Source organism: Vipera ursinii, assembly GCF_947247035.1.
Source record: "Vipera ursinii genome assembly, chromosome: 12".
NCBI lineage: Eukaryota > Metazoa > Chordata > Lepidosauria > Squamata > Viperidae > Vipera > Vipera ursinii.
Window position 1 is genome coordinate 3,647,451 of NC_139525.1, and position 20,890 is coordinate 3,668,340.

The window sequence follows — 20,890 nt, forward strand, 5'->3', positions numbered from 1 at the left end:
AATCCACTGAGCAATTGGGCCCATCGGTTATTACCCAATGGAAATAATTTCTTAGTAATAAGGGCACAGTGGATCCATTTCCATCCATGTTTCTGTAATAGGGATATAATTCAAAAGAATTTGACGTCTGAAAACATTAAACCTGATCTCAGTGTCAATATCTGTAATAATGGCTTCTTCCCAGAACAATTTTGGAATGGATGCTTTAATAAATGCCTGAAATTATTCTCTCAAAATGAGAGACTTTATTTGTGAGCACAAATGGGGCTTAGAGATTTCTTCCACTGTTTGAAAGTGGGTCTGGCTTGTGAAATTGGACCCAGGGGGATGAAGACCTCCAAGGTCCCTCCCAGCTCAATTCTGAACTGAGTTGAATTGAGCATTTCAGAATGATTATATTGTTAATTAATAAATAAACCATTTGGTTAAAAATAAAAACACAAACCATGGGCAGGTGACTTTTTTCTTTAAAAGTTTCAGAGTTTCCCATCCAGGCTACTAAACAGTTTGCATACTCAACAACAGAAGTTAATCCATGAATTTGGAAGGATTTGGCTTTTCTGGATTAAAGAAACTCTGGAAAAGTAGTACCTTGTATAAGGTACTTGCATTATATATATATATGTGTGTGTGTGTGTGTGTGTGTGTGTAATTATGTGTAATTATACATAATTATACATAATTATAAATATATATCCTGGCTCTTCGGCTTTGAAACGGAGATGAGCACCGGCCCCTATAGTTGGAAACGACTAGCACGCGTGTGCAGGGGAACTTTTACCTTTATATATAATTATTTTATACTGGCTTTTAACAGAATTGTAGGGATTTTATAAAGAGCAGAAAATCAGAATCTGAAATCTTTTCCAACTCATTCCTTTTATGAAAAGGGAACTTTTTTTTTTCTCCTGAGCTGCAGAAAACGGTTAGTTTGGACAAGGTCCCACTCGACTCCTGCTGCTTTTTGGCCACTGCAAACCAACTCATAAAACCCAGATAATGCATCCTAATAGCAGCAACTTGTAAAGCCCATTCCAAAGCTGGCACTTAAGAAAGAAAATAAAAAGCGGTTCATATCTTGATAATTCTTCAAAGCATTTTCCCTATACTTTTCTTTGGGTTTGGGTCCCCTTCAAAGTGATTTATCATCCAGCACCATCCAGAACCTAATGGCCCTTTTAAGGCGACAGTTTGGGGGATTTTTCCTGAAAAGAAGCCCCGCGGAGAAAGAAACGGGACTTTGCTAACGACAAAGTACTAGGGCAGGGGTAGGCTACCTCGGCTCTTTTATGACTCGTGGACTTCAACTCCCAGAATTCCTGAGCCAGCATAGCTGGCTCAGGAATTCTGGGAGTTGAAGTCCACGAGTCATAAAAGAGCCGAGGTTGCCGACCCCTGTACTAGGGCAACATGTTCAGCCTTCAGACACTTTTTCCTCCTTTGTCCCCTCCTCCTTCGCGCTCATTGGCTTCTTTCTCGGAGCGCTCCCGCCCCTTTGCCCTCCAAGCCCGCCCCGCTCCTTTCGGCCCAATAGTCCCGCCTCCCGCGCGTGGATTGGCCGTCCCGTCCAGCCCCTTTGAGAAACCCTCCCCCATCTTCTCGCGCCCCTATTGGCCAGTTCGAAAGCGAACGTTCCTTGCGCCTTTCCTTCTCCCCGCCCCTTTTGCAATGGCGGCGGCGCTCGGCTGCTGAGCGCGGCCTTCTCTGAGAGGAAGCCCAGGCTCCTTTTTTTTCCGCCCCCCTCAGCCCGGGGAGGCGCCCAGGGCGGGCGAAGAGGGGCGGAAAGGGCGGGGAGGCAGGCCTTGGGCTGACCGGGAGGAGAAGGGCCGGGCCTGGAAGGGAATGGAGAAGGGCGCTGCCAGCCTGGAGGAAGGCCTGAGGGGGGCAGAGGCCAATGCGGGCCCCTCTAGAGGCGCGGGGGCCCCTCAGGAAGGCCCCAGGAGCCAGTTGGCCGAAGAGGGCGCCGTGTCAGGGGCCGTGGGCCCCGGCGTTGCCCCAGACTCCCCAAGTGATTCCCCTGGCCCCCATGCAGACTCCTGGCTCCAGAGGATGCCGGGCCTGGTCCACAAGGCCCCTGGCCTGAGGGTCTCCCTGCCAGAAGCGCCCCCGCTGACGGTGCTGCTCCTGCAGAGATACATGGCCGAGGGGCTGCCGCCCCTGCCCGACACCCCCTGCCCGGCCTATTACTATGACGTGACTGTCACGGATGGCACCTGCCAGGAGAAGTGCTTCCTGGCCCCCCAGCTGAACGGTCTGGTCCAGCAAAACCGGCTCAGGGCTGGCCGGCGGGTGAAGATCACCCAGTGTTCCTACATGTACAACGAACGGAGCCTCAGCCCGGGCTTTGTGTGCGTCGAAGGGCTGGAAATCCTAGCAGGGCCTGGGGCCTTCACAGGGGTTGCCTCCCAGCTCCGAACGTGCCACGTGAAGGCCAACCTCCCCCTGAAGGGGGGCAGGAAGCATTACCTTCCTCTGTGGAACAATGACGATCCCTTTGGGGACGTGTGGGTGGCGACGAAACCCCCCAGGGAGGTCGGTCTGGAGGGTAAGTGGAGGAGGGCCAGGCCAGAGAAAGGCTACGGGCAAAGTGCAGGGAGTGGCATGACGACACGGAAGCCTAGAGGGTCCTTGAATGGTCCTTAACTGTTCTTGGAGCCATGAAGTTGGGTTGTGTCGTTAACGGAGTTTGGGCAGGTTGCCAAGCCATGGTTTGGCCTTGAGGAGGAATGAGCAGTCAAATTGTGGTTAAGAGATTCAGAGTAGCAGAAAAAGCTACTGGCCGAAATTGGAGTAAGGAATCACGTATGGGCATATAGGTCTTTTAAGTTGGCCTTGACTCAGGGCAACTGCCTGGCCATCTCCCTAAGAGCTTCAAGGGACTTTGAAGTCAAAGATTAGCAAAGATTTTCAGAAGCATTTTGCCCTCGCTGTCTTCCTGGAGCTGAGAGAGAGGGATTGATCAACACCCAGCTGGCTTTGCCTATGGCCAGATTAAAATTCAGGGTCTTCCAGCCTGGTGCTTTTAACTATTACATCAACCTGGCTCTCACTTAAGGAATCATAGTCTCTGTTTATTGGAATTACATCCTGCCTAACTTTAGCTTTGCCTCCAGTTCCTTCTCACAACAGAGACCTTGTTGGTTTGAGAGATGCTCAGTTTTTATGGCTTAAGCTCCTTGCTTTCCTGTGTCCTAAGTATGTAAATCTGAAGTAGCTTACTGCTTTTTTGTGCAACACTAAGCTATGGTTTGGTGTCACATTTGAGTTGCCGCACTTTCAATGTTTGTCTATTAGATTTTCTTTAATAATGCTCTAATGCTTTTTGATTTGGGACTTAGAATGTGAATTGAACAGCTACATTTGCATGCTTTTCAGTCAGTATCAAAGCAGTTACGCTGTACGACTAGCTAACTTATCTGCATGGGGCTTTGAAGTTATTATTTGTAGTAATATATAAAAGCAATGAAATCATTGCAGCGTTGCCAGTTCTGAGCTCATATTTACTCTTGTTCTCCCCCCCCCAATAGAATTAAAACCAACATCTATCTCTACTCTGGCCATGTCCTGGGAAAGCAGATTCAGCTTCCCACCGTTACGAGTCAGAATCATCCATAAGTCTCGGTTACGGTATTTTGGAAAACCAAAAACAAAGCTAGATGTGCCATATCAGGTATGAATACTTCTGATACAGATTAAACTAGTATCTAAAATGTATTGCTGTGTTAATATATGAATCCCAGATGGACAACCCCAGTTATCCATAAAATCATTTTTACATAGACTTATTGTTTTAGTAAATGTAGTCAAGAGCTTGTAAAATACAACCAAAAGTATGTTTATGTATATATTTACAGTACATACTGAAACCCAAACACTCTCAGCACATCAGCAGTGGCTGTTGCAAAATAGTGTGTCGCCAAAATGATGGGATATTTGTCGGCCATGTCATCATCCAAATGCCACCATTATGTACCCAGTTGTTTGACACCAGTTGACAAATCATGGCATTTGTGCAATGATGCAATCACCACATGCCTCTGTAGTACAATAATATGTAATTAAATAATTACCTATTTGATTTGGTTAGAGGTGTTTGTTTCGCTTAGCCAATGTTGAGGAAGGGGAAGCAAGTATGATTCTGCAGACACTCTTGATAATTATATTAAATAACATGCCTTCTGTAGACTGAGTGGTTTAACGTTCTGAAAATTTCCCTTAAATATGTTGTTACTTTTGGTACTCTTTGTTTTCAGATACTATGTTCCATTTTTGACACTTCTGCTAAACGAGCTTCAGCTTGCACAGGCCCATTCCCATGATATCCCATATTCCTGTGTCTTACGAAGAAAAATCTCATCCCTTCCGTTTGCTCTCCATTCATCAATCTCACCACAATATGCACTAAACCATAAACTAAACTCTTTGAGGGGTGCTTGGTGCTCTCTGAGCTTGCTTGTTTTCTTGCAAAGTAGGTAACGGCATCGGTGCTAGTCAAGGAAGTTCAGAGAACACCAAGGACCCCTCATTTCAGCCCTGACCTACAAATATTCTCCTTTATTGGAACTAAGCCCTTCGTTCCTACCTTTTTCAATCCCTCTCGTTCCTTCCCAGTTGCAACTTCTGTGGAATTTTTGCTTTTAAGATTATACGTTGCATATAATTTTTGGCGATAAATTTAGAAGCAAAAAGTGCATAGAATGAAAAGCATGCTTCAACCTCAGGCGTTTAAAACAGCCTTTCAGTAATGTAGTCTTTAACTTTTTAAGAGTAAATGTCCTTATATTTGCAGGCTTATTTTGATGTGGCTGATCAATCTGGCATGGTGTTAATGGTGCTGTGGGGCTCTTTATGCCCTGAATGGTACCACAGTATGAAAATCGGCACAGTGCTGCTGCTTGAAAAATATGCTATTAAAAAAAGTATATCTTCTCAAATACAGCCAAGACGTGAAGATTTGCACATGAAGAGATTCAGTTCAATAGGTTAAGTATCCCAAATATGATTTTTTTTTGTATAGCTTTTAGAGAAAATTCGTTTGTAGTCGGTCAACAAAGGTCTATCTGACCATTCATTTTGCCTGTATACAGTGATTATCTGAGACAAAGAATGTATGTTATTTTATGAAGAAACCGATTGTCATAACCAATCACTCTTGCAGTAATCATTCTCACGTAGCAGGAAGCCATTTTCCTACTTGGCTACACAACATGGGATCTGCATCTAATTCATCTCTTCTCAGGAGGGCTCCGACTGCCGCAATTAGTTTCCAATTATTTTGATTTGCTTGCCTCCTGATGTCTGATATATAAGTTCTAATTTTCCTTTGGATACAGGAATTGGCTGGGTGACTTTGGGCTGGTCAGTTATTCTCAGCCCTGTCTAAACCAGGAAGTCAAAAAGCATCAATTACCAAAATGCACCGAAGCAGCATGGCAGATTTCAGCCCATAACCTTCCCTGAAGAAGCCTTTATCCTGCAGTGGATTGGTTTAGGCAGATGATAATTACATAAGCATATATAAGAAAATACGTAGTCAAGAAAGTGAACTGTTTTCATTGGTCAGAAGGAGCAGTAAAGGGAAGCCGATGATGCATGTAAACAGTTTGACAGTGATTCTAATTGTCTTGTGAAGTATTAGATTCAAGTTCATCGGTCTGAGACTTTTCAAATCTTATCTCTCAATAGGTCAGTGGAAGCAGATTTTTTGTTGTTGTTGTTTTCTGGAAGTGCTGATAGGGTTCGGTTGATAACGGAGAGTTAAAAATAATGTTGGTGGGAGGAAGGTCCAAGTGAAGGAAAGGTGCAAATTAAACAGTGAGAATATTAAAATGAAAAGCAAGGGCACCAGTAGCATAAATAGGATGCTTAGGTAGTCTCTAAATATCTAATTATCTGTCATATTTAGCAGACTCTTTTGGGTTGCTTGAATAAATGATTTGAAGTACACTGTAAAATAATAGCATGACCAGTGCTACTTACTTAAATTGCTCTCATTAGCTCATTTTTATAACACTATGAATGATTTGGGTTTTTTAAAATGTCTTGATGCATTAATTTAAGAATATGGAAGGGGGAGTTTATACAAATATAAATGCTAGTTTTCCAAGACACCCATCATAGTTCCTTTGATATTGTTATAATCAAATTCTGTTGCTTATGAATATTGATAACCATTATTCAGGGCAGAACAGTTGGCTTAGTTGTGCTTTCTTTTCCCAGCTGGTGGAAAAAAGAACATGTTGAGAGCTGTAGTTTTCTTGAAAAGAGTTCCCATCTAACAGTTTTATGTGCTTCTTCTACTGGTATATACCTAAGTGCTCAGGCTGATTTCTACTGCTCCCAATATCAATGTACTTTCCTGTAGTAGATCTCTTGTAATTTATCTGTGATTTTAAATGGCCTTGGAGAGGCCAGTTTTGTAAAAGGCAAGATGAACAGCACGCAAGTCTAATAAATAAAGGAAGTTATGTACGGAAGAAAAGAATGAGAGTAGTAGAGCTGTTTGTTTAGATTTAATTCCCAAGAAACACAAATGCAATATTGGGGGGGGGGGCGGGATTTTTTGTCCTTTGATGCCCTGTTTCAAGTTTCTCTGACATGTTTATGCGACTTGCCACAGGCCTTCCCCAAAGTGTTTAAAATTAGATAAAACAAACTTTTATAAAAATGTGTATGTTTAAATGACTAGAACAAAACTAATGTAGCTGGTAATTTTGTCAAACATAATTGTCATCATCTGGTTAATTCTTTTTTAGAAATTGCTTTGAACGTTCGAGACCCCCCAGCTAAAATTGACATCATTCCAGAACATAAAATTAAACCAGAGTGGAAGTTGCCTAGCGTTGAATATCAGTTTGTAACAAGGTTATTATTAATATTATCATTTTGTCTATTTTTCATGAATTATTTTTCCAGACTGGAATATTAGTGTTAAAAAATTGAGAGGGAGACTAAAAAAGAAATGAAATTCTTTATGAAATGCTGTATGGTAATAGATATTAATTAGATAGATAGATAGAAGCAATAGATAGATAGACCATCTATTGCTTCTTCACAGAATTTTACGCTGGCTTCTTATAAACCGAGAAAGCCATCATATCAGACAGGGTCAGTAGGGCTTGTGGTAGTAACATTCACAAATGCAGCTAATAATAATCTGTTGTACCATTTTAACAGTGTGTGTGTGTGTGTGTGTGTGTGTGTGTGTGTGTTAAAATGGTACAGCAGATTATTATTAGCTGCATTTGTGAATGTTACTACCACAAGCCCTACTGACCCTGTCTGATATGATGGCTTTCTCGGTTTATAAGAAGCCAGCATAAAATTCTGTGAAGAAGCAATAGATGGTCTGTGCATTTATTCCCAATAAATGGGAATATCAGCAAAATGTCTCTCAAAAATAGTAAACCCGCTCATAAAATAAACCAAATAGTGTCAAAATTATAACTCGTTGCCTGGACCAATTCATTTTGCATCAACTGTAGCCTCTGAAGGCTTTCTAAGAGTCATTACAGTAATCCAAATAGGAGTGTCTGAGTCACAAATGACTAAGGAAGACCTTAGGCAAATTAGTGTATGAGATGTAACTGTACAAAAGCTCGCCTGGCTACAGCTGCCATTTTTGACCATAAAGTTTTCAAATGTCTTAAAAACCTTTGTGGTTAGGTAGTTTGAGAGAACCAAATTCTCAGGGGAAGTCCTAGCCCACCCTGATGTATTGTTTGAATGCCTCCATTTAGTGACTGTCTTGGATAAATAAATTTCTGGAATCTAGTGGGTGGCTTTTATCTGTTTGATATCCTAAGATCTCTTTGTGCTTTGAATCCTAGATCTGAACTGGACAAACTAGCACAAAATCAGTTTTGTGAAATCATTGGACTTGTACAATATGTTGGACGGGTTGAGCGCAAAAGGAAAAAAGGTATTTTTAAAGATTACACGTTTGGCTGTCGAAATATGTTTAGAACATTAATTAACATTTATTTTGTCACTATAGGTTGTGTGGATGACTTTTGGACATATCGCTGGGTACATGTTGTTGACGGGACCTCAGAACAGCCTTTTATAATAGAATTGTTTTCCACATCTCAGCCAGATATATTTGAGCAAATTTTCCCAAGTATGTATTCTATAACTCTCCGTTATGTCAAATTTGTTTGGAATTTCAGGAATCAGAGTACTGGGTAACACTGTCATGGTGTCTTCGGATTTTTCGGGTGTCACAGTAGAAAGGATGAACTGTAAAGAATTCTTGGATTTCATTGATTCTAAACTGCATATATTTAGCCAATGGAGGAGAATATTTGTAGCCTGGGGTTGAACTGAGGGGTCCTTGGTGCTTTCCAAGTTTGGTGGTGATTCTTGCAGACGTTTCATTACCAAACTAAGTAACATCATTAGAACACTGCAAGAACCGGTTTAGTGACAGCAAAACAAACAGACACCACGTTGACAGCATATACCTCCTTTTTCCTTCCATATTCCATCTGATTGAGAATAAGATAATGTGAAGTAGCTATCGGTGCTTGTAAGCTTTCATTGTAGTCCATAGCCTTATCTCACCCACAAGAGAAGGTAAGACTGCATTGCAGTTTAGTGACCACCACCACGACTTCAGAACATTGCTCTTGATTACAAATTAAAAAGAGGATGTGTAAATATGAACCTAAAAAGTAAGAACCACCTCATCACACCAAAGATCTTATTGAGTCCATCATCTAATAATCTGCTGCATGCTTTTGGCAACTTTACAGTTTGGGCATGAACGGCAGTAATCAATAGACATGTGTCCCCATCTCTTCCTCACTGCTTCTCTAGGAATGTTCTCTGTTTGGTGACAAGCTGTTTCTCATAAGGAGCTGATGCAATATTGAAGTTTCGGATTGCAGTTCATACTAGACAAAGCGTTCTCCAACGAATGCTTTATCTAGAGTCTGGACGATCAGTTGTCTCTACATTTCCTCCGGCAACATTTAATTTTCCTGTACGTACAGGATGTTTTTCAGTGTAACATGGCATCTTGGCACCCAAGATTGTGTCTGTAGTTTACAGTGATGGAGATCAGATACTGCTCTATCTCTGAAGCTACACTGTATGAATGACCACCAGGCCAAAGGCAGAAAGTGTTCTGAAAAAATAATTTGAATGCAGCAGAAAAAGAACTTGAGAAAGTGTGTCTATTTTACAAGTTATAATAATTAGTTTGCTCTTAATAGTTTTTCTTTCAAAACCTAACATTTAAAAACATAAATGTATCAAAATCGATGCCTCGGGTTTCAATCATGGACCGACATCGGTGATCTTTTTGCAAAAATTTATTTCGGCTGTGGTTATTATATGTAATGTTACGTTTAGTTTTGTTTTAATTGGGATTTACGAAAAAGGTTTTAAGGTTTTGTTTTAATTTTTTACGTTTTAACTTAGATATAATTGCATGCCACCCAGAGTTACCCTATGGTAAGATGGACGGCCAAGAAATTTTATAAATAAAGAAATAAAAACGGGGAATTGTGTGCTGTTTTAAATCTGCTTTGATTGGAGTAACTTGAAAGCCAAATAAATAAATAAAGAGGTAATACGATGCTTCTCCGTCTCCAGTGACCTACTTGGTATGTACCCAGATGAGAGTGGAACGAAATAGTCTGGAGAATGGCTCCAGTATGGTCTATTTAACAACTTCTGTGAAAAGTCAAATGTTTATTTCAGGTAAAAAAAATCTTTTATAAAAATACATAACTTCATCTCCAATCCTAATCTAGCAAATCATGTCAGCTGTCTTTCTCTCTGTATATCCTTTGTACCAGTTTCTGTAGCTCGTGTTACACTTTTGCGGTACTATCATTGTGAGGACTGAAAGTGCTGCCCCCTTTTATTCCTTACACAACACTCTTGCCAGATGAGACAACCCCAAGTGGCTTGATTACTTCCCCTAATTTGGCACTCCGCTGATTATTTCTCAAGAGTGACAGCCTTGTGCGTTCTTATTTGATGCTATTTTAATATCAACAATATGTTTTGGGTGTTGTGTTGAAACAAACAGCATTGGCATTTTTGTATCCCAAAATATGTTGACACACTGAATAATTGAATGTATTTACTGAGTGAGGATAGACTGAAATGTCATCACAGGGCTGGTTTTCTAGTACTTTCATTGATAGTGGCATTAAGTACATTTGACTATATTAGAGACTTCCGTACCTTCCATATTCGTAGCAATCCAGCATCACAACACAGCTTTGTATTCTAGAAATTATGTCAGGAGCTTCATAAAGGTTATTAATTCTCCAGAGTAAAGAGTCAAATCCAAATGGTTGTAAGTATGAAAAACGGCCGTAGATAACGGTTGTAACTTAGAACAAAAGGTTGTAAGTCTTGGCCCTGCCTGTAGTGATGTTCTTAAAGTGGTTTACAAATACACGGTCTGCCTCTTTCCTGCCTGCCTGGCTGAACCACAACAATTACACCCCCATTTGCCATTACAAATTCCGTGACATTCTAGAGCAGGGGCGTCAAGTTGCTGGCCCATGGGCCAGATGCCTTATTCGGAAGCCGCACCCACCCTTGCTGGCAATGGCAAAACTGCCCCGATATGTTGCACGACGTCACGTGACATCGTGAGTTTGACATGTCTGTTCTAGACAAGCCCACTCCGATGTTGAGAGCCTATGAAATAACCTTTGAACGCCTTACAGCACCATGCTGGGAACCAGTGTGGCCCAGTCACTTTCCAAAGCTGCTGTTTTAATCTTTTAATTAGAGCTGCCATGCCTTTTTGTTTTGTTTTCTTTAACGCAGGATGGCATAAGGGCCAGCCCTATATAAAAGATCCGAAAGTGCAAAACTTTCTCCAGTGGATGACAACGCAAGAGGAAGCTTCCTATGTAGACAAAGTCGTCATTGGGGGATACTATGCCTTTCCGCCACTCCCACATACGTTTGAAGAATATTGTAAAAATATGAATGGTACGCCATTTCCTTCTGTAGTTTCCTAACATGCTGGCCCAGTTTGAGTGGCCTTATTATTTGCAGACAAAATGTTTCTGTGCAACTGGGCCCAGTGGAAATATTTATAGATGCTGGGAATTTGTCATTAGGTAAGGGTGTAGCAAAGCGTGACAATTCTTCATTCATTATCCCCTTTTAAACTTTGTTAAGACCGGTCGTTAAATCGAAGTCTTATTTTAGTTCCATGTCCCAAAAAAAAAAATAGCTGGAGACAGTGTTTGAATTTTAAGTGATGCTAGATGGTGTCATCTAATCGAAGTTCACTGTGCAAATGGAGGAAGAAGGAATGTCTCTGGTGCGTAGTCCATAATGTCATGATGGAATGGCAGCTGTCAACAGGATTGTTCCCTTTCTCCTCGTCCACATGGCAGATGAGTTTGAGATGGTTGGGGATTACGATACACAAAAATGTCCTAAATGGGATGAGAATGAGGGGAACACTGGACACATTAAATAATAGTGGGCACATCCCACAACAACCTAATGTTATAAGGATGTCTGCAGCTTTTGTGCCCCTAAAGGAGGCTTATGGGTTATACTCGAGACAGACTATAAGCCGGATTTTTCTCATTTGTTGATGAGAAAAATTTTAAACTGATGCTGTGCCAGTTTAAAAAACAATAACCATGTTACATTCTTTTGCCATCTGAATTTTACATATCCGTACCTATACTTATTTGGTGCTATCTTTCTTAAAAAATTGCATTTCAGAAGAATTCGTTTTGATCTACATCAGTGATATTGGCAAGGAGATTGACAGTTTGCACTACAGGGAACAGAAGCACATTGCTTTTCAAGGGATAATTAGTGCTATAAGATGTGTCAGCTGTAGCAGTACCTCCCAGGATGCCTCAGGAGAATCGCCAGTGCAGGTATGGTACTTCAGCATTAATAGCCTAGCACTTAAGATAGTATGAGTATGATTAAAACTGAAATATTCTGCATTTGAATTTAAGGAACCTGTAGTGATGATGACTTCTTAACTACTTTTCTCTTATTTTGAACAGGTGTAAAATTAGAAAGTTACAGGTTAAGCTTTCGTGACACTGTGACCTTTTAAGAAAGATCTCGATACATGTCATATTTTCTACATTGATTGAAGCAGTGGGAATAAGTTGGAAAGGTGTTTGAGACAGAACTTTATATCTTAATTAAGATCCTGCGTGTTTTTTCTGCTAAATTGATTTTGCTGTTTCTGGTGATGAAACTGAATCTAGCTTAAAAAAATATGGAAAATACTAACTGGTAGACAGTGTGTAAATTTGATTTAAAATTATTTCTGTAGATTGAGAAAAGGTCTTCAGTACATACTTTGTCAGAACACCAGCAAGCGAGAGAATCGCCTCCTAAGCAGAAGTCACCATCTCTGGAGCAACAAATCATAGTAACCAGAAGTTGTGCAAAGAGACAGATTGCAGCTGTTGAGTAAGGAAGTGTTTGCCTTGAAGTGGAGTAGTTTCTAGTTTCTTTGGCAGTTGTGTATGTTATCTTGTAGTCTAGTGATGGCAAGCCTTTTGGCCCTGGTGTGTCGAAATTTTGGAAAACACCTTCCTGCTTGATCCTGTGATCAGTGCAGGTTACCTTGTGAAGAAGTCAGTTCTTCTTGGCTCCAGGTCTTGGACAGAAGCCAAATTGTCATCTGTCAGAGATGTTCTAGTGCAGGGGTCTTCAAACTGGGCCCTTTTGTGACTTGTGGACTTCCACTCCCAGAATGGTGGCTGAGGAATTCTGGGAGCTGAAGTCCACAAGTCAAAAAAGGGCCCAGTTTGAAGACCCCTGCTCTAGTGGTTGCTTCACTGACCAGCAGCTGGACTAGTCACCCTTACTTCAGTGCTATTTTAATGCTTCCTGATGAGGGGTCTAGGATGGAGGGCAGGCCAAATTCCAAGCAGATCGGGTGTCCTCTTATGGAAAGCCCGCACTTCAACTTACACTGCTGCTACTCTCGTCAGCGTACAGTGAATTTAAGCATTTGTTTCTTAATACAACCCAGCTTCACAGACTAGCAAAAAACAAAACAAAACTAATTGGTAATAGATGGAAGCGTTTTTATTCTCTTTAGAGCATAATTATGTGATCCGAGCTCATAGTAAAGAAGTTGTTTTATTGTAAAATAATTGCCTCCAAATAAATTTGAAGCTTGTTAACTATATTTTTAAGGACCACGGATCGTTCTCCAGGGTCTTCTCAGCCTTCATCTCTGACAAGTTCAACAAGCAAAAAAAGAATGTAAGTGGCCAATTCTTCATAATTTCATTGCTTTTTTTTTTAAGTGGTGCCTTCATTTTGCTGTCGAGCAATTTTGATTTTTTTTTAGTTCCAGTTTTTTTGCAAAGGATCTGCTGTGTCTATTGTACAGCTCATAATGTGGGAAAGGAACTAACTACGTGTTCCATCGTAACCTCATCTATCCCTGCTAGACTGTAGTGGGGAGAGGAATATAGTCTTCCCATTGAGGCAAATAATGCTGGAATGGGAGAGTCTTCCTTTAAAATGAGGATGTTTTTAAATTTTTAAATGCCTCCTTAAGTAACACCAGCTGCCTGCAATTAGTGCAGGTTCGAGTCCCACCAGGCTCAAGGTTGACTCAGCCTTCCATCCTTCCGAGGTAGGTAAAATGAGGACCCAGATTGTTGGGGGCAATAAGCTGACTTTGTAAAAATGCCACTTGGGGGGGGGAAGCCCTAATAAGCAGGCATATACATAGAATGAAGGCTATTGCTAAGCACATTTGATTTGTGCTTCTTAGATTGTAAGCTGCCCTGAGTCTTCGGAGAAGGGCGGGATATAAATGGGATTAAAAAACAAAATTAAGGAGTAAGACTGCTTTCATTCTAGATATTTTGCTTATCTGTCTTCAAAGGGAGCAGGTGCTTTGTGGCATAAATGCTGTAAATTAACACTTAACGTGGGTCAGAAGTCAGGATGCACACATGAAAGAATTGGATTTCTGTGATGTCATGATATGTTATCACTTTTGTCTTATTCTAATTGGCAGTAGGTGCTGGTGCTTCCTTCTGCTTTCCTCACTAGCTATTAGGGACTCACCTGGGATCTGCTTCCCCCCAGCCAGACTGATAGTAGCTTTGGAGCAGGGGGAAGGGCAGGAAAATTGTATGGAAAGGATGGGGAATCCCCTTTCCTGGGTGCTTCTCAGATACACATACCAGCTGTGTCATATTTTCATGGATCGTACCATCTGATATTTTGCTGCTCTCGGTGACAGTCTGCTTGAAATTTTGAAGGTGTTGCAGTTTTTCGCAAGATAGTTCCGGTGAAGAGAAAGACAATGCTGAAGTGATGGAAACAGCACAAACGCCTGAAAGTAAGTACTTTGTTTATGAAGGTTATACTAGCAACAGCTTTTTACATCCCAATAAGCTGGGGTAGAAAGCAAATAGTAATAACACACTGTCTCCATCTTTGATGTTAGTGTCAATATGTTAATATCATTCATGTATGTATGTATGTATGTATGTATGTGTATATATTTACGTGGTTGCCTAGGAGAAGTTTGCTTTCTGTGTTGCTTAGCTTCTTGGTGCTTATTGAAGGGGAAGTAGTAATGACATTGCCTAGAAGAGATCAGCCTTGGTTTTTAATTCCAGATTGATTCCTCCTTATGAGGTGCGAAGGTTGTACTTCTTGATGAATGTGATTAGCATTCATGGTTACTTTGCCACATGTTAATTTGGTATGCCGGTCTAGTATACAAAACAGCTAAATTAAGCTGTACTTGTTTTTTAAAAGCCAGTGGTTCCTTGGGATCAGGAGGAGAACTCTGATGCCATGACAACTTGGTGTTACCCAACAACGGGAGTTTGCTGCATTGCTGTTAGTGTTCATCTTGAATTGATGTCTGCCTCCAAATTGCACTGAAAGTGACACATAATCCAATTGTTTAGACCATCATTGATATCATTAATGCAGCTTTTTGCATTATTTACTTGCATTCGTTTCATTAATACAGCATTTTGGATCACCTAATCTCAGGCCCTTTGCCATTTGGAATTAATTCTATTATACAAATTAAAGATGAATGAGAGGCTGTATAAAAAGAATCTAAAGCAGAATAGACAATGCATTAATCATTCAGTTAACTATCAGATAATTTCTTTTCATAGTCATAAAAAATTATTAATACAACTGTAGAATGTACTTTAGTCTTTAATAATGACCTGTCATTAGTGGCTAGATTTATGTCAGGAGCTATTAAGCAACTTGTTTATGGAAGGACTATATAATAAAATAAAGGTTAATTTGAATTTCATTTATCTATTGCATTAGTACTTCTTGTGGTTTTATTTATTACCATTAGCATTTGTGCTTATCTCTTTTTGTTCTTGGGATTAACACTATATGCCAGTGGCCATAGAATATAAATATAGTGAATTTATTACAAAACTAGAAAGACTACACGCTCAAGTGGTGTTGGAGTTGTGTTGACAAATACTCTTAGATTGGGGAAAGCAACTTTTTCCAAGCGGAGGCCTCCAGTTAAATTTTAAAAACATTTGTGAGTGCATTTTTATAAAATAGTAGGTAGGCTGAAAACAGAAACTAAATTTGATTTCATCTAGTGAAAAATTAAACATAGTCAATCACGGCTTCCAATTTCTTCCCTGTGGGGAAAAGCAAAAACCAAACCAGCTATAATTGGGTAACAGATCTTGGAGGTTGTATAGCTCTGTTTTAAAATGACCAGGTGGCTTATGTCTTATGCCCATTACAGCAAAATGGGTGATCGTATAAATCAAACAAATGAATAATCCTACATGCCGCAGAAGAATTTTAAGGGCTTCAGAAAAAAAAAGTCACAATTCCCAGTAAGTTATTAAGAAGTCTGTATAAAATTGCTGTTGCTAGTGGTGCAACTGAGGGCATCTCCTAATACTTAGTTGCCACTTCCGGGATCAGCTCCAGATGATAGTCTCACTTAACATTGGTTTTTTGTTTTTGTTCGTTTTGGCCTTCTGCTTGTTGATACGAAACTTAATCAAAGCCGATGATGCAAGATCCAATCTGGGTGGGTCGCCAGGACCGGAGGTGTCTGGGACACGGGGCCCCTTGTCAGTCAAAAGGGGGTGCTGATTTACCACTAACTTATCAAGTACTTAGAAGCTCATGGAAACACAGCCAATCACCTGCCATCAACACACCAGTCAACCAGTAGGAAGGCGCCATAGAAATACGAAACATAGAATTGCGCAAAGCACATATTCCGGTAGAGAGTAGTTCTTTGAGAATGGGCTCCAGAATGAGTCCGAAGCCGAAACCTCTGGTCCCAGTGATTGGATCTTGTAACATTATCCTGGGACACATATATTCGCCTTCATTCGTGAAAGCTGACGATTTTTAGATCGCAGCTCTGGAGAGGTATGATGGACAGTTTGCTTTTCTATTGGCCAGGACCCTTGTCTCAGCTATAGAATATACATCAACTTCAGCAGTCTTCAGGAGCTCCCCTTAAGATAAGCTGAAGAAGCTCATCTGATTTGCTGTTTTGAATGCCTTTCCTGGTCAAATAGCCCTTTTGGAGCTGAGGTGCTCAAGGATACTTAAAATTTTCTGGATGACAGATTACTGTCTTTATATTAGCAGGTCACAAAGAAATAGCTGATGCATCTGAAAAAGTTCACCCACAAAGGATGTGCGACAATTCCTGGGAAAGCGTTCTCTGGACCACAGCAAAAAACAATTTAGCGCAGCACTTGAACTTCAGTAAGATTTCCTCAGAAAGCTTCCCTTGTAAATTTGATTATGTTCACAAAGAAGATTTACTGGAACAGTACAATCTTCAGGCAGCCAAATTCCAGCCAGAAGAATGCCTAGCAAGTGAAGAAATGAGTCACTTTGAAAATGCCTGCCCTCTTGAATACTATGAAGTGGCTATCCTTGGTAAGTAACTACTAACTTTGACACACTTAGAAACTTGGAACGTTTGTGGGGTTGTGTCTTAACAAAAAAGACAATGCCACACAGTGCTACAAGGCACGTGATTCATGTTTGCTGGTGTGTAGGAATGAGGGTTTTTTAAGACCAACTGGAAAGAAAGTAGGGTTAGCTCTCAAAGAACCTTTTTCCATATAGCCAAAGAGACTGTAAAACACAGTATTGTTGAAAGTAGTAAACCCAAACTTGCATGGTGCTAAAAGCAAAATGAAAACATGCCTGCATTTGTGACACCATGCTGGAAACTGCCCCAGGCTGTAGGTGGAGAACAGGGAATATTACCATTTTAACATTGGTTGAGTTACTGTATGTTATTCAGAAGTACGATGATAGAAACAATTTAAAACATACCGTAGTAATCTGAAAGGAAGGCAGATAATGAGGAAAAAAACAACCCATGGGTGAATTGTTTAAGAGAGTTATGCTCATATTTTGAAACCTTAACTCAGGACAGGTTATCTGCTTAAACTGAGCCACATTGTCATTGATTTGCTTTTGAATTAAACATTGGAAAAACGAACGGAACAACAAACCCATTTAGGAATGCAGATGTTTCCCTAAATTCTTTCAAGGAAAGATTGGATGGGCCATTGTCTGCAGCTTTGGGCAGTGAAGCATTAGACTTGACCATTGGACTTAAAGCTTTGTTTGATGACCAGATTCTTGAAGACGATCGTTAACCCAGCTTTTTGGTATTAACAAAAGTACTGTTATCTCTTGGAACAGGCATAAATCATGACGTAGCTATAGAGGTTGCCTTCCTAAGTGACTCTTACCTATTTCAAGTCAAAGATACATCACCAAATGCAGGACCTTCTCGCATAAGTGATACTTCAGCTTGCCAGGAGGCCACTAATCAAGAAGGACTTTCTGAGTTACTTTCACTTCCAGGTAGGATCTTCCAGATAACAGTGATTTTATATACAGCTGTTGCCACTTGCCTAAAAATAAGCAATTGCAAATTAAGGTTTACAATCTGATAGCTCAATTCATAACATCTCCACTGTAGAGAGCTGCCTTCTAACCAGTTTTACTTAGAGCCAGATTGAGGGTTTTGCTGACTAGTGCTCTTCTCAGCTTAAAAATAATTTACATCTAGATGGACCAATCTCTTTCCTTCTGAAGAGGGAGCAGCACTATTATTCAGCAATGATTCTTTTGAAACTCCCTCTTTTTTCTGTTTTTAAAAGTACTTATCTTTGGCAGCTGTAGAGAATTTAAAGAAGGTGACCTCATGTTTAAACAAATATATTTTCATTGCAGGTGTTTGCCTTCAGTGGCTTTGAATTTATAACTCAGAGTGTGGGTTGCTTGCAAATTATCCTCTTCAGATTATCAATGCCAACTTTCTCTGTGCTATATTAAGAATTTCTAAACTCCCCAGATAATGGAAGATCCAAAAAAGAGATCTTTATGGTGCCAGTCGCTTTGTTTCTATAGATTTTTATATTGGGAAACAGGCAGCTATAAGAAATCTGCCACTCCTTCAAATTCTAGAAAAGAAGTTGTAATGCTCTTTTAAAATAAAAACGGTGGGTTTTAGCGGCAGAGTGGGTCGTTTCGTGACTCATTGTTTAACTTTAGGAATTGTAAGTTATGGCATTACCCTCTGTTTAATTCTTCTCATCTACGGATTTTGTCTTAAACTCTAAACGGCTAACGCTTTTGCTGTCACGTGGTTTGAAAAGTAACCGGTATCTATGATTGCTTTGCCTATTAGGTCAAGTTTTTCTCCTATGTTGTAATTGCTTGCCACATTATTGGGGTTGGAATTATTTTCCTTTCCTGTTCTTGTTCACAATCTTTCTGGAATTAATCTTAAAGTAAACTGGTGAATAGGTAGCTACTTTTCCTGAATGTGTAACATGTCCATTATCTGTTTGCATACTAGATGATATAAAAACCGCTGCGCTGGAGAACCAACGTGTCATTTGTATACTAGACGTCTGTTCGTTAAATCATGAGAAAACTGAAGTCTTTCTTAGGAAAATATATAAGATAACAGAAGGTGATGTAGTTAACCAAACATAGTTGATGGCTGATATAAATGTAAACTGTTTTTCTCCTGCTATACTATCCGCAGTTTGGATATTTAGCAGCGGTTAAGGAAAGTTTCTGCTTCTTCCATACTTGAATTTTATAGAAGTGTTTTGACAGATACTTGCCTCTCAGATCAGGGTTTTCTGGCAACAGGTTTTGCACACACATTGCTTTCTTAACCTTTATTTAAGTTTAAAGTAGTAAAAGATAAAAACGAACGATGCATCCGATAGTCGGATCCTGTCCTGTATATTGGAAACCGTACATCGGAAGACTGTGGCTCTTGCTGCTTATCTGCTTTCTAGGTAACTGAATTTGGTCTGATTACAAAAAGTTTGTTGTGGGTTAGGGAACATCTTCAATTGGCATAGATAGGGCAGTCAGAAGCAGAGGTGCCTCCTTCAAAAGTTGCCTCATTCATCGCCTTTCAGCGACAGCCTGCAGAAGGCTTCGATGAAGGATAAAGGAAGGCAAACCCACGACAGAGCTTTCACATTTTGAACTTGTTTGTGGAGCCTGCACAAATGCTGCAGCGGGAGAGTGTCATGGCTGTAATCAAGCCCTTAGATTTGCTGCTGCGTCAACTGTGGATCATGATTACATTGCCAGCTGATCATTATACAGTTGCGGCCTCTTCTGCAGAAGATGAGCTGGGGAGGGGGGGGGGAAACACTCCCATCAGAAGTCGTAATTTGGGGTTTCGTTATGGAATGGAAATGAAGTAGAACTGCATTGGAGGCAGAAGTACCCAGTGCAGACGTGTGAAATCTGATCACATGGTCTGAGAGCGGGCATAGTACAGCTGCAGTCCAGTCACCCAGAAAAGGGAAGTTGACTGTGTATCAGATTTGGAAGAAGTGAGTAGGCCTTTTAGTGTAACTGGGAAGAAATGAGCAGTCCTTTCTTTGTATAACGTATTGCACTATTGCTTTGATATTGCAGTTGTTTCTTGACAGGACCCCAGAGAGGCTGCTGGGTTTGCCATGAAAACCGTCTCTCCTGACGCTGCTTTTCCTTCCCTATATTAAAATAACAACCATGCCAGGAATTCCAGCCACCCCTTTCCATCAAGAAATGTGAGGTTTGACAATGCCTACTTGGTCCCTTTGGTGCCAAAATCTTCTCCTTTTTCTAGGATTTGAATTTTTTTATATAACAATTATAATGTCCAGTTCACTTCTGTTTAAATATATGGATTTTAAGATGTTACTGTTTAAAAAAAAATACACTGAAACAAAGAACAAAATTTTTATCAAGTGTGTAATTGTGTGTAGTGCCAGAAGAGGATTATGTGTTAATGCGTTGCTTTCAGTTGGAATAAGTGCATTTATATAAATACCTTGGCTCAAATAATTCCTCTTGAGTCCTGCTGCTACTTCATTGTATTGATGGGTAGTGGCTGAAGATGCTGAGCAATATTGGAAAATTAAGATGCAAAAGGTTGATAGAGCCAGTATATGATTTCAGTGTTCAAACGCTGGTGCAAAAAAAGTATGATGGGGCTTAGAGCCATTCAAAATCAGTCGGATGTATTAAAACTATGTATGACGTTCATTTGAAGTGATGTTTCGCTTAAAAAGTGCTTTGAAATAAAACTGTTGTTCTATATTAATAGTTTTGATTTTTTATTTTTTTAAAAAGGCTTACATAACATAGATATATCTGTTGGCTTCTTAATTTAAAACGTCTCTCAATATATTTGCAAAACTGTAACATTGGAGCCGGTCTGGTGTAGTGGCATCAGGCTAGAAACTGTGAATTCTAGTCCTGCTTTAGGCACCAAGCCTGCTGGGTGACCTTGGGCCAAGTCCCTTCCACTCAGCTCCAAAGAAGGGGGGCGAGGGCGAAGCACTTCAGAAATCTTGCCAACAAAACTGCAAGGACCAGTCTTGGC

At 40.4% G+C, this 20,890-nt stretch overlaps 1 protein-coding gene across 5 annotated transcripts; it reads left to right on the forward strand.

Moving 5' to 3' along the window:
- The first annotated feature begins 1,677 nt into the window (after positions 1 to 1,677).
- RADX (RPA1 related single stranded DNA binding protein, X-linked) lies at positions 1,678 to 20,601 on the forward strand. Of its 5 annotated transcripts, XM_083372223.1 has the most exons (16): positions 1,678 to 2,545; positions 3,528 to 3,670; positions 4,790 to 4,982; positions 6,756 to 6,864; positions 7,830 to 7,921; positions 7,997 to 8,119; positions 9,598 to 9,705; positions 10,795 to 10,962; positions 11,716 to 11,876; positions 12,290 to 12,429; positions 13,165 to 13,233; positions 14,250 to 14,329; positions 16,603 to 16,902; positions 17,683 to 17,847; positions 18,848 to 18,964; positions 19,953 to 20,601. In XM_083372223.1, exons 1-16 carry the CDS (start codon positions 1,843 to 1,845, stop codon positions 19,997 to 19,999), a joined length of 2,718 nt encoding a protein of 905 aa, XP_083228349.1. In that variant the 5' UTR covers positions 1,678 to 1,842; the 3' UTR covers positions 20,000 to 20,601. The 5 variants fall into 5 exon arrangements, with proteins under 5 accessions (XP_083228349.1, XP_083228348.1, XP_083228345.1 ...); XM_083372222.1 differs by having other exon boundaries at positions 7,830 to 8,119; positions 19,939 to 20,601; XM_083372219.1 differs by having other exon boundaries at positions 7,830 to 8,119.
- Positions 20,602 to 20,890: the final 289 nt, after the last annotated feature.

Excerpts from the sequence above, each read along its gene's own strand:
- RADX (XM_083372219.1), top strand. The coding sequence starts at position 1,843 with ATGGAGAAGGGCGCTGCCAGCCTGGAGGAAGGCCTGAGGGGGGCAGAG. Across the intron at positions 3,671-4,789 it reads AGCTAGATGTGCCATATCAG|GCTTATTTTGATGTGGCTGA; the intron begins GTATGAATACTT and ends TTATATTTGCAG. Across the intron at positions 16,903-17,682 it reads CTATGAAGTGGCTATCCTTG|GCATAAATCATGACGTAGCT; the intron begins GTAAGTAACTAC and ends CTCTTGGAACAG.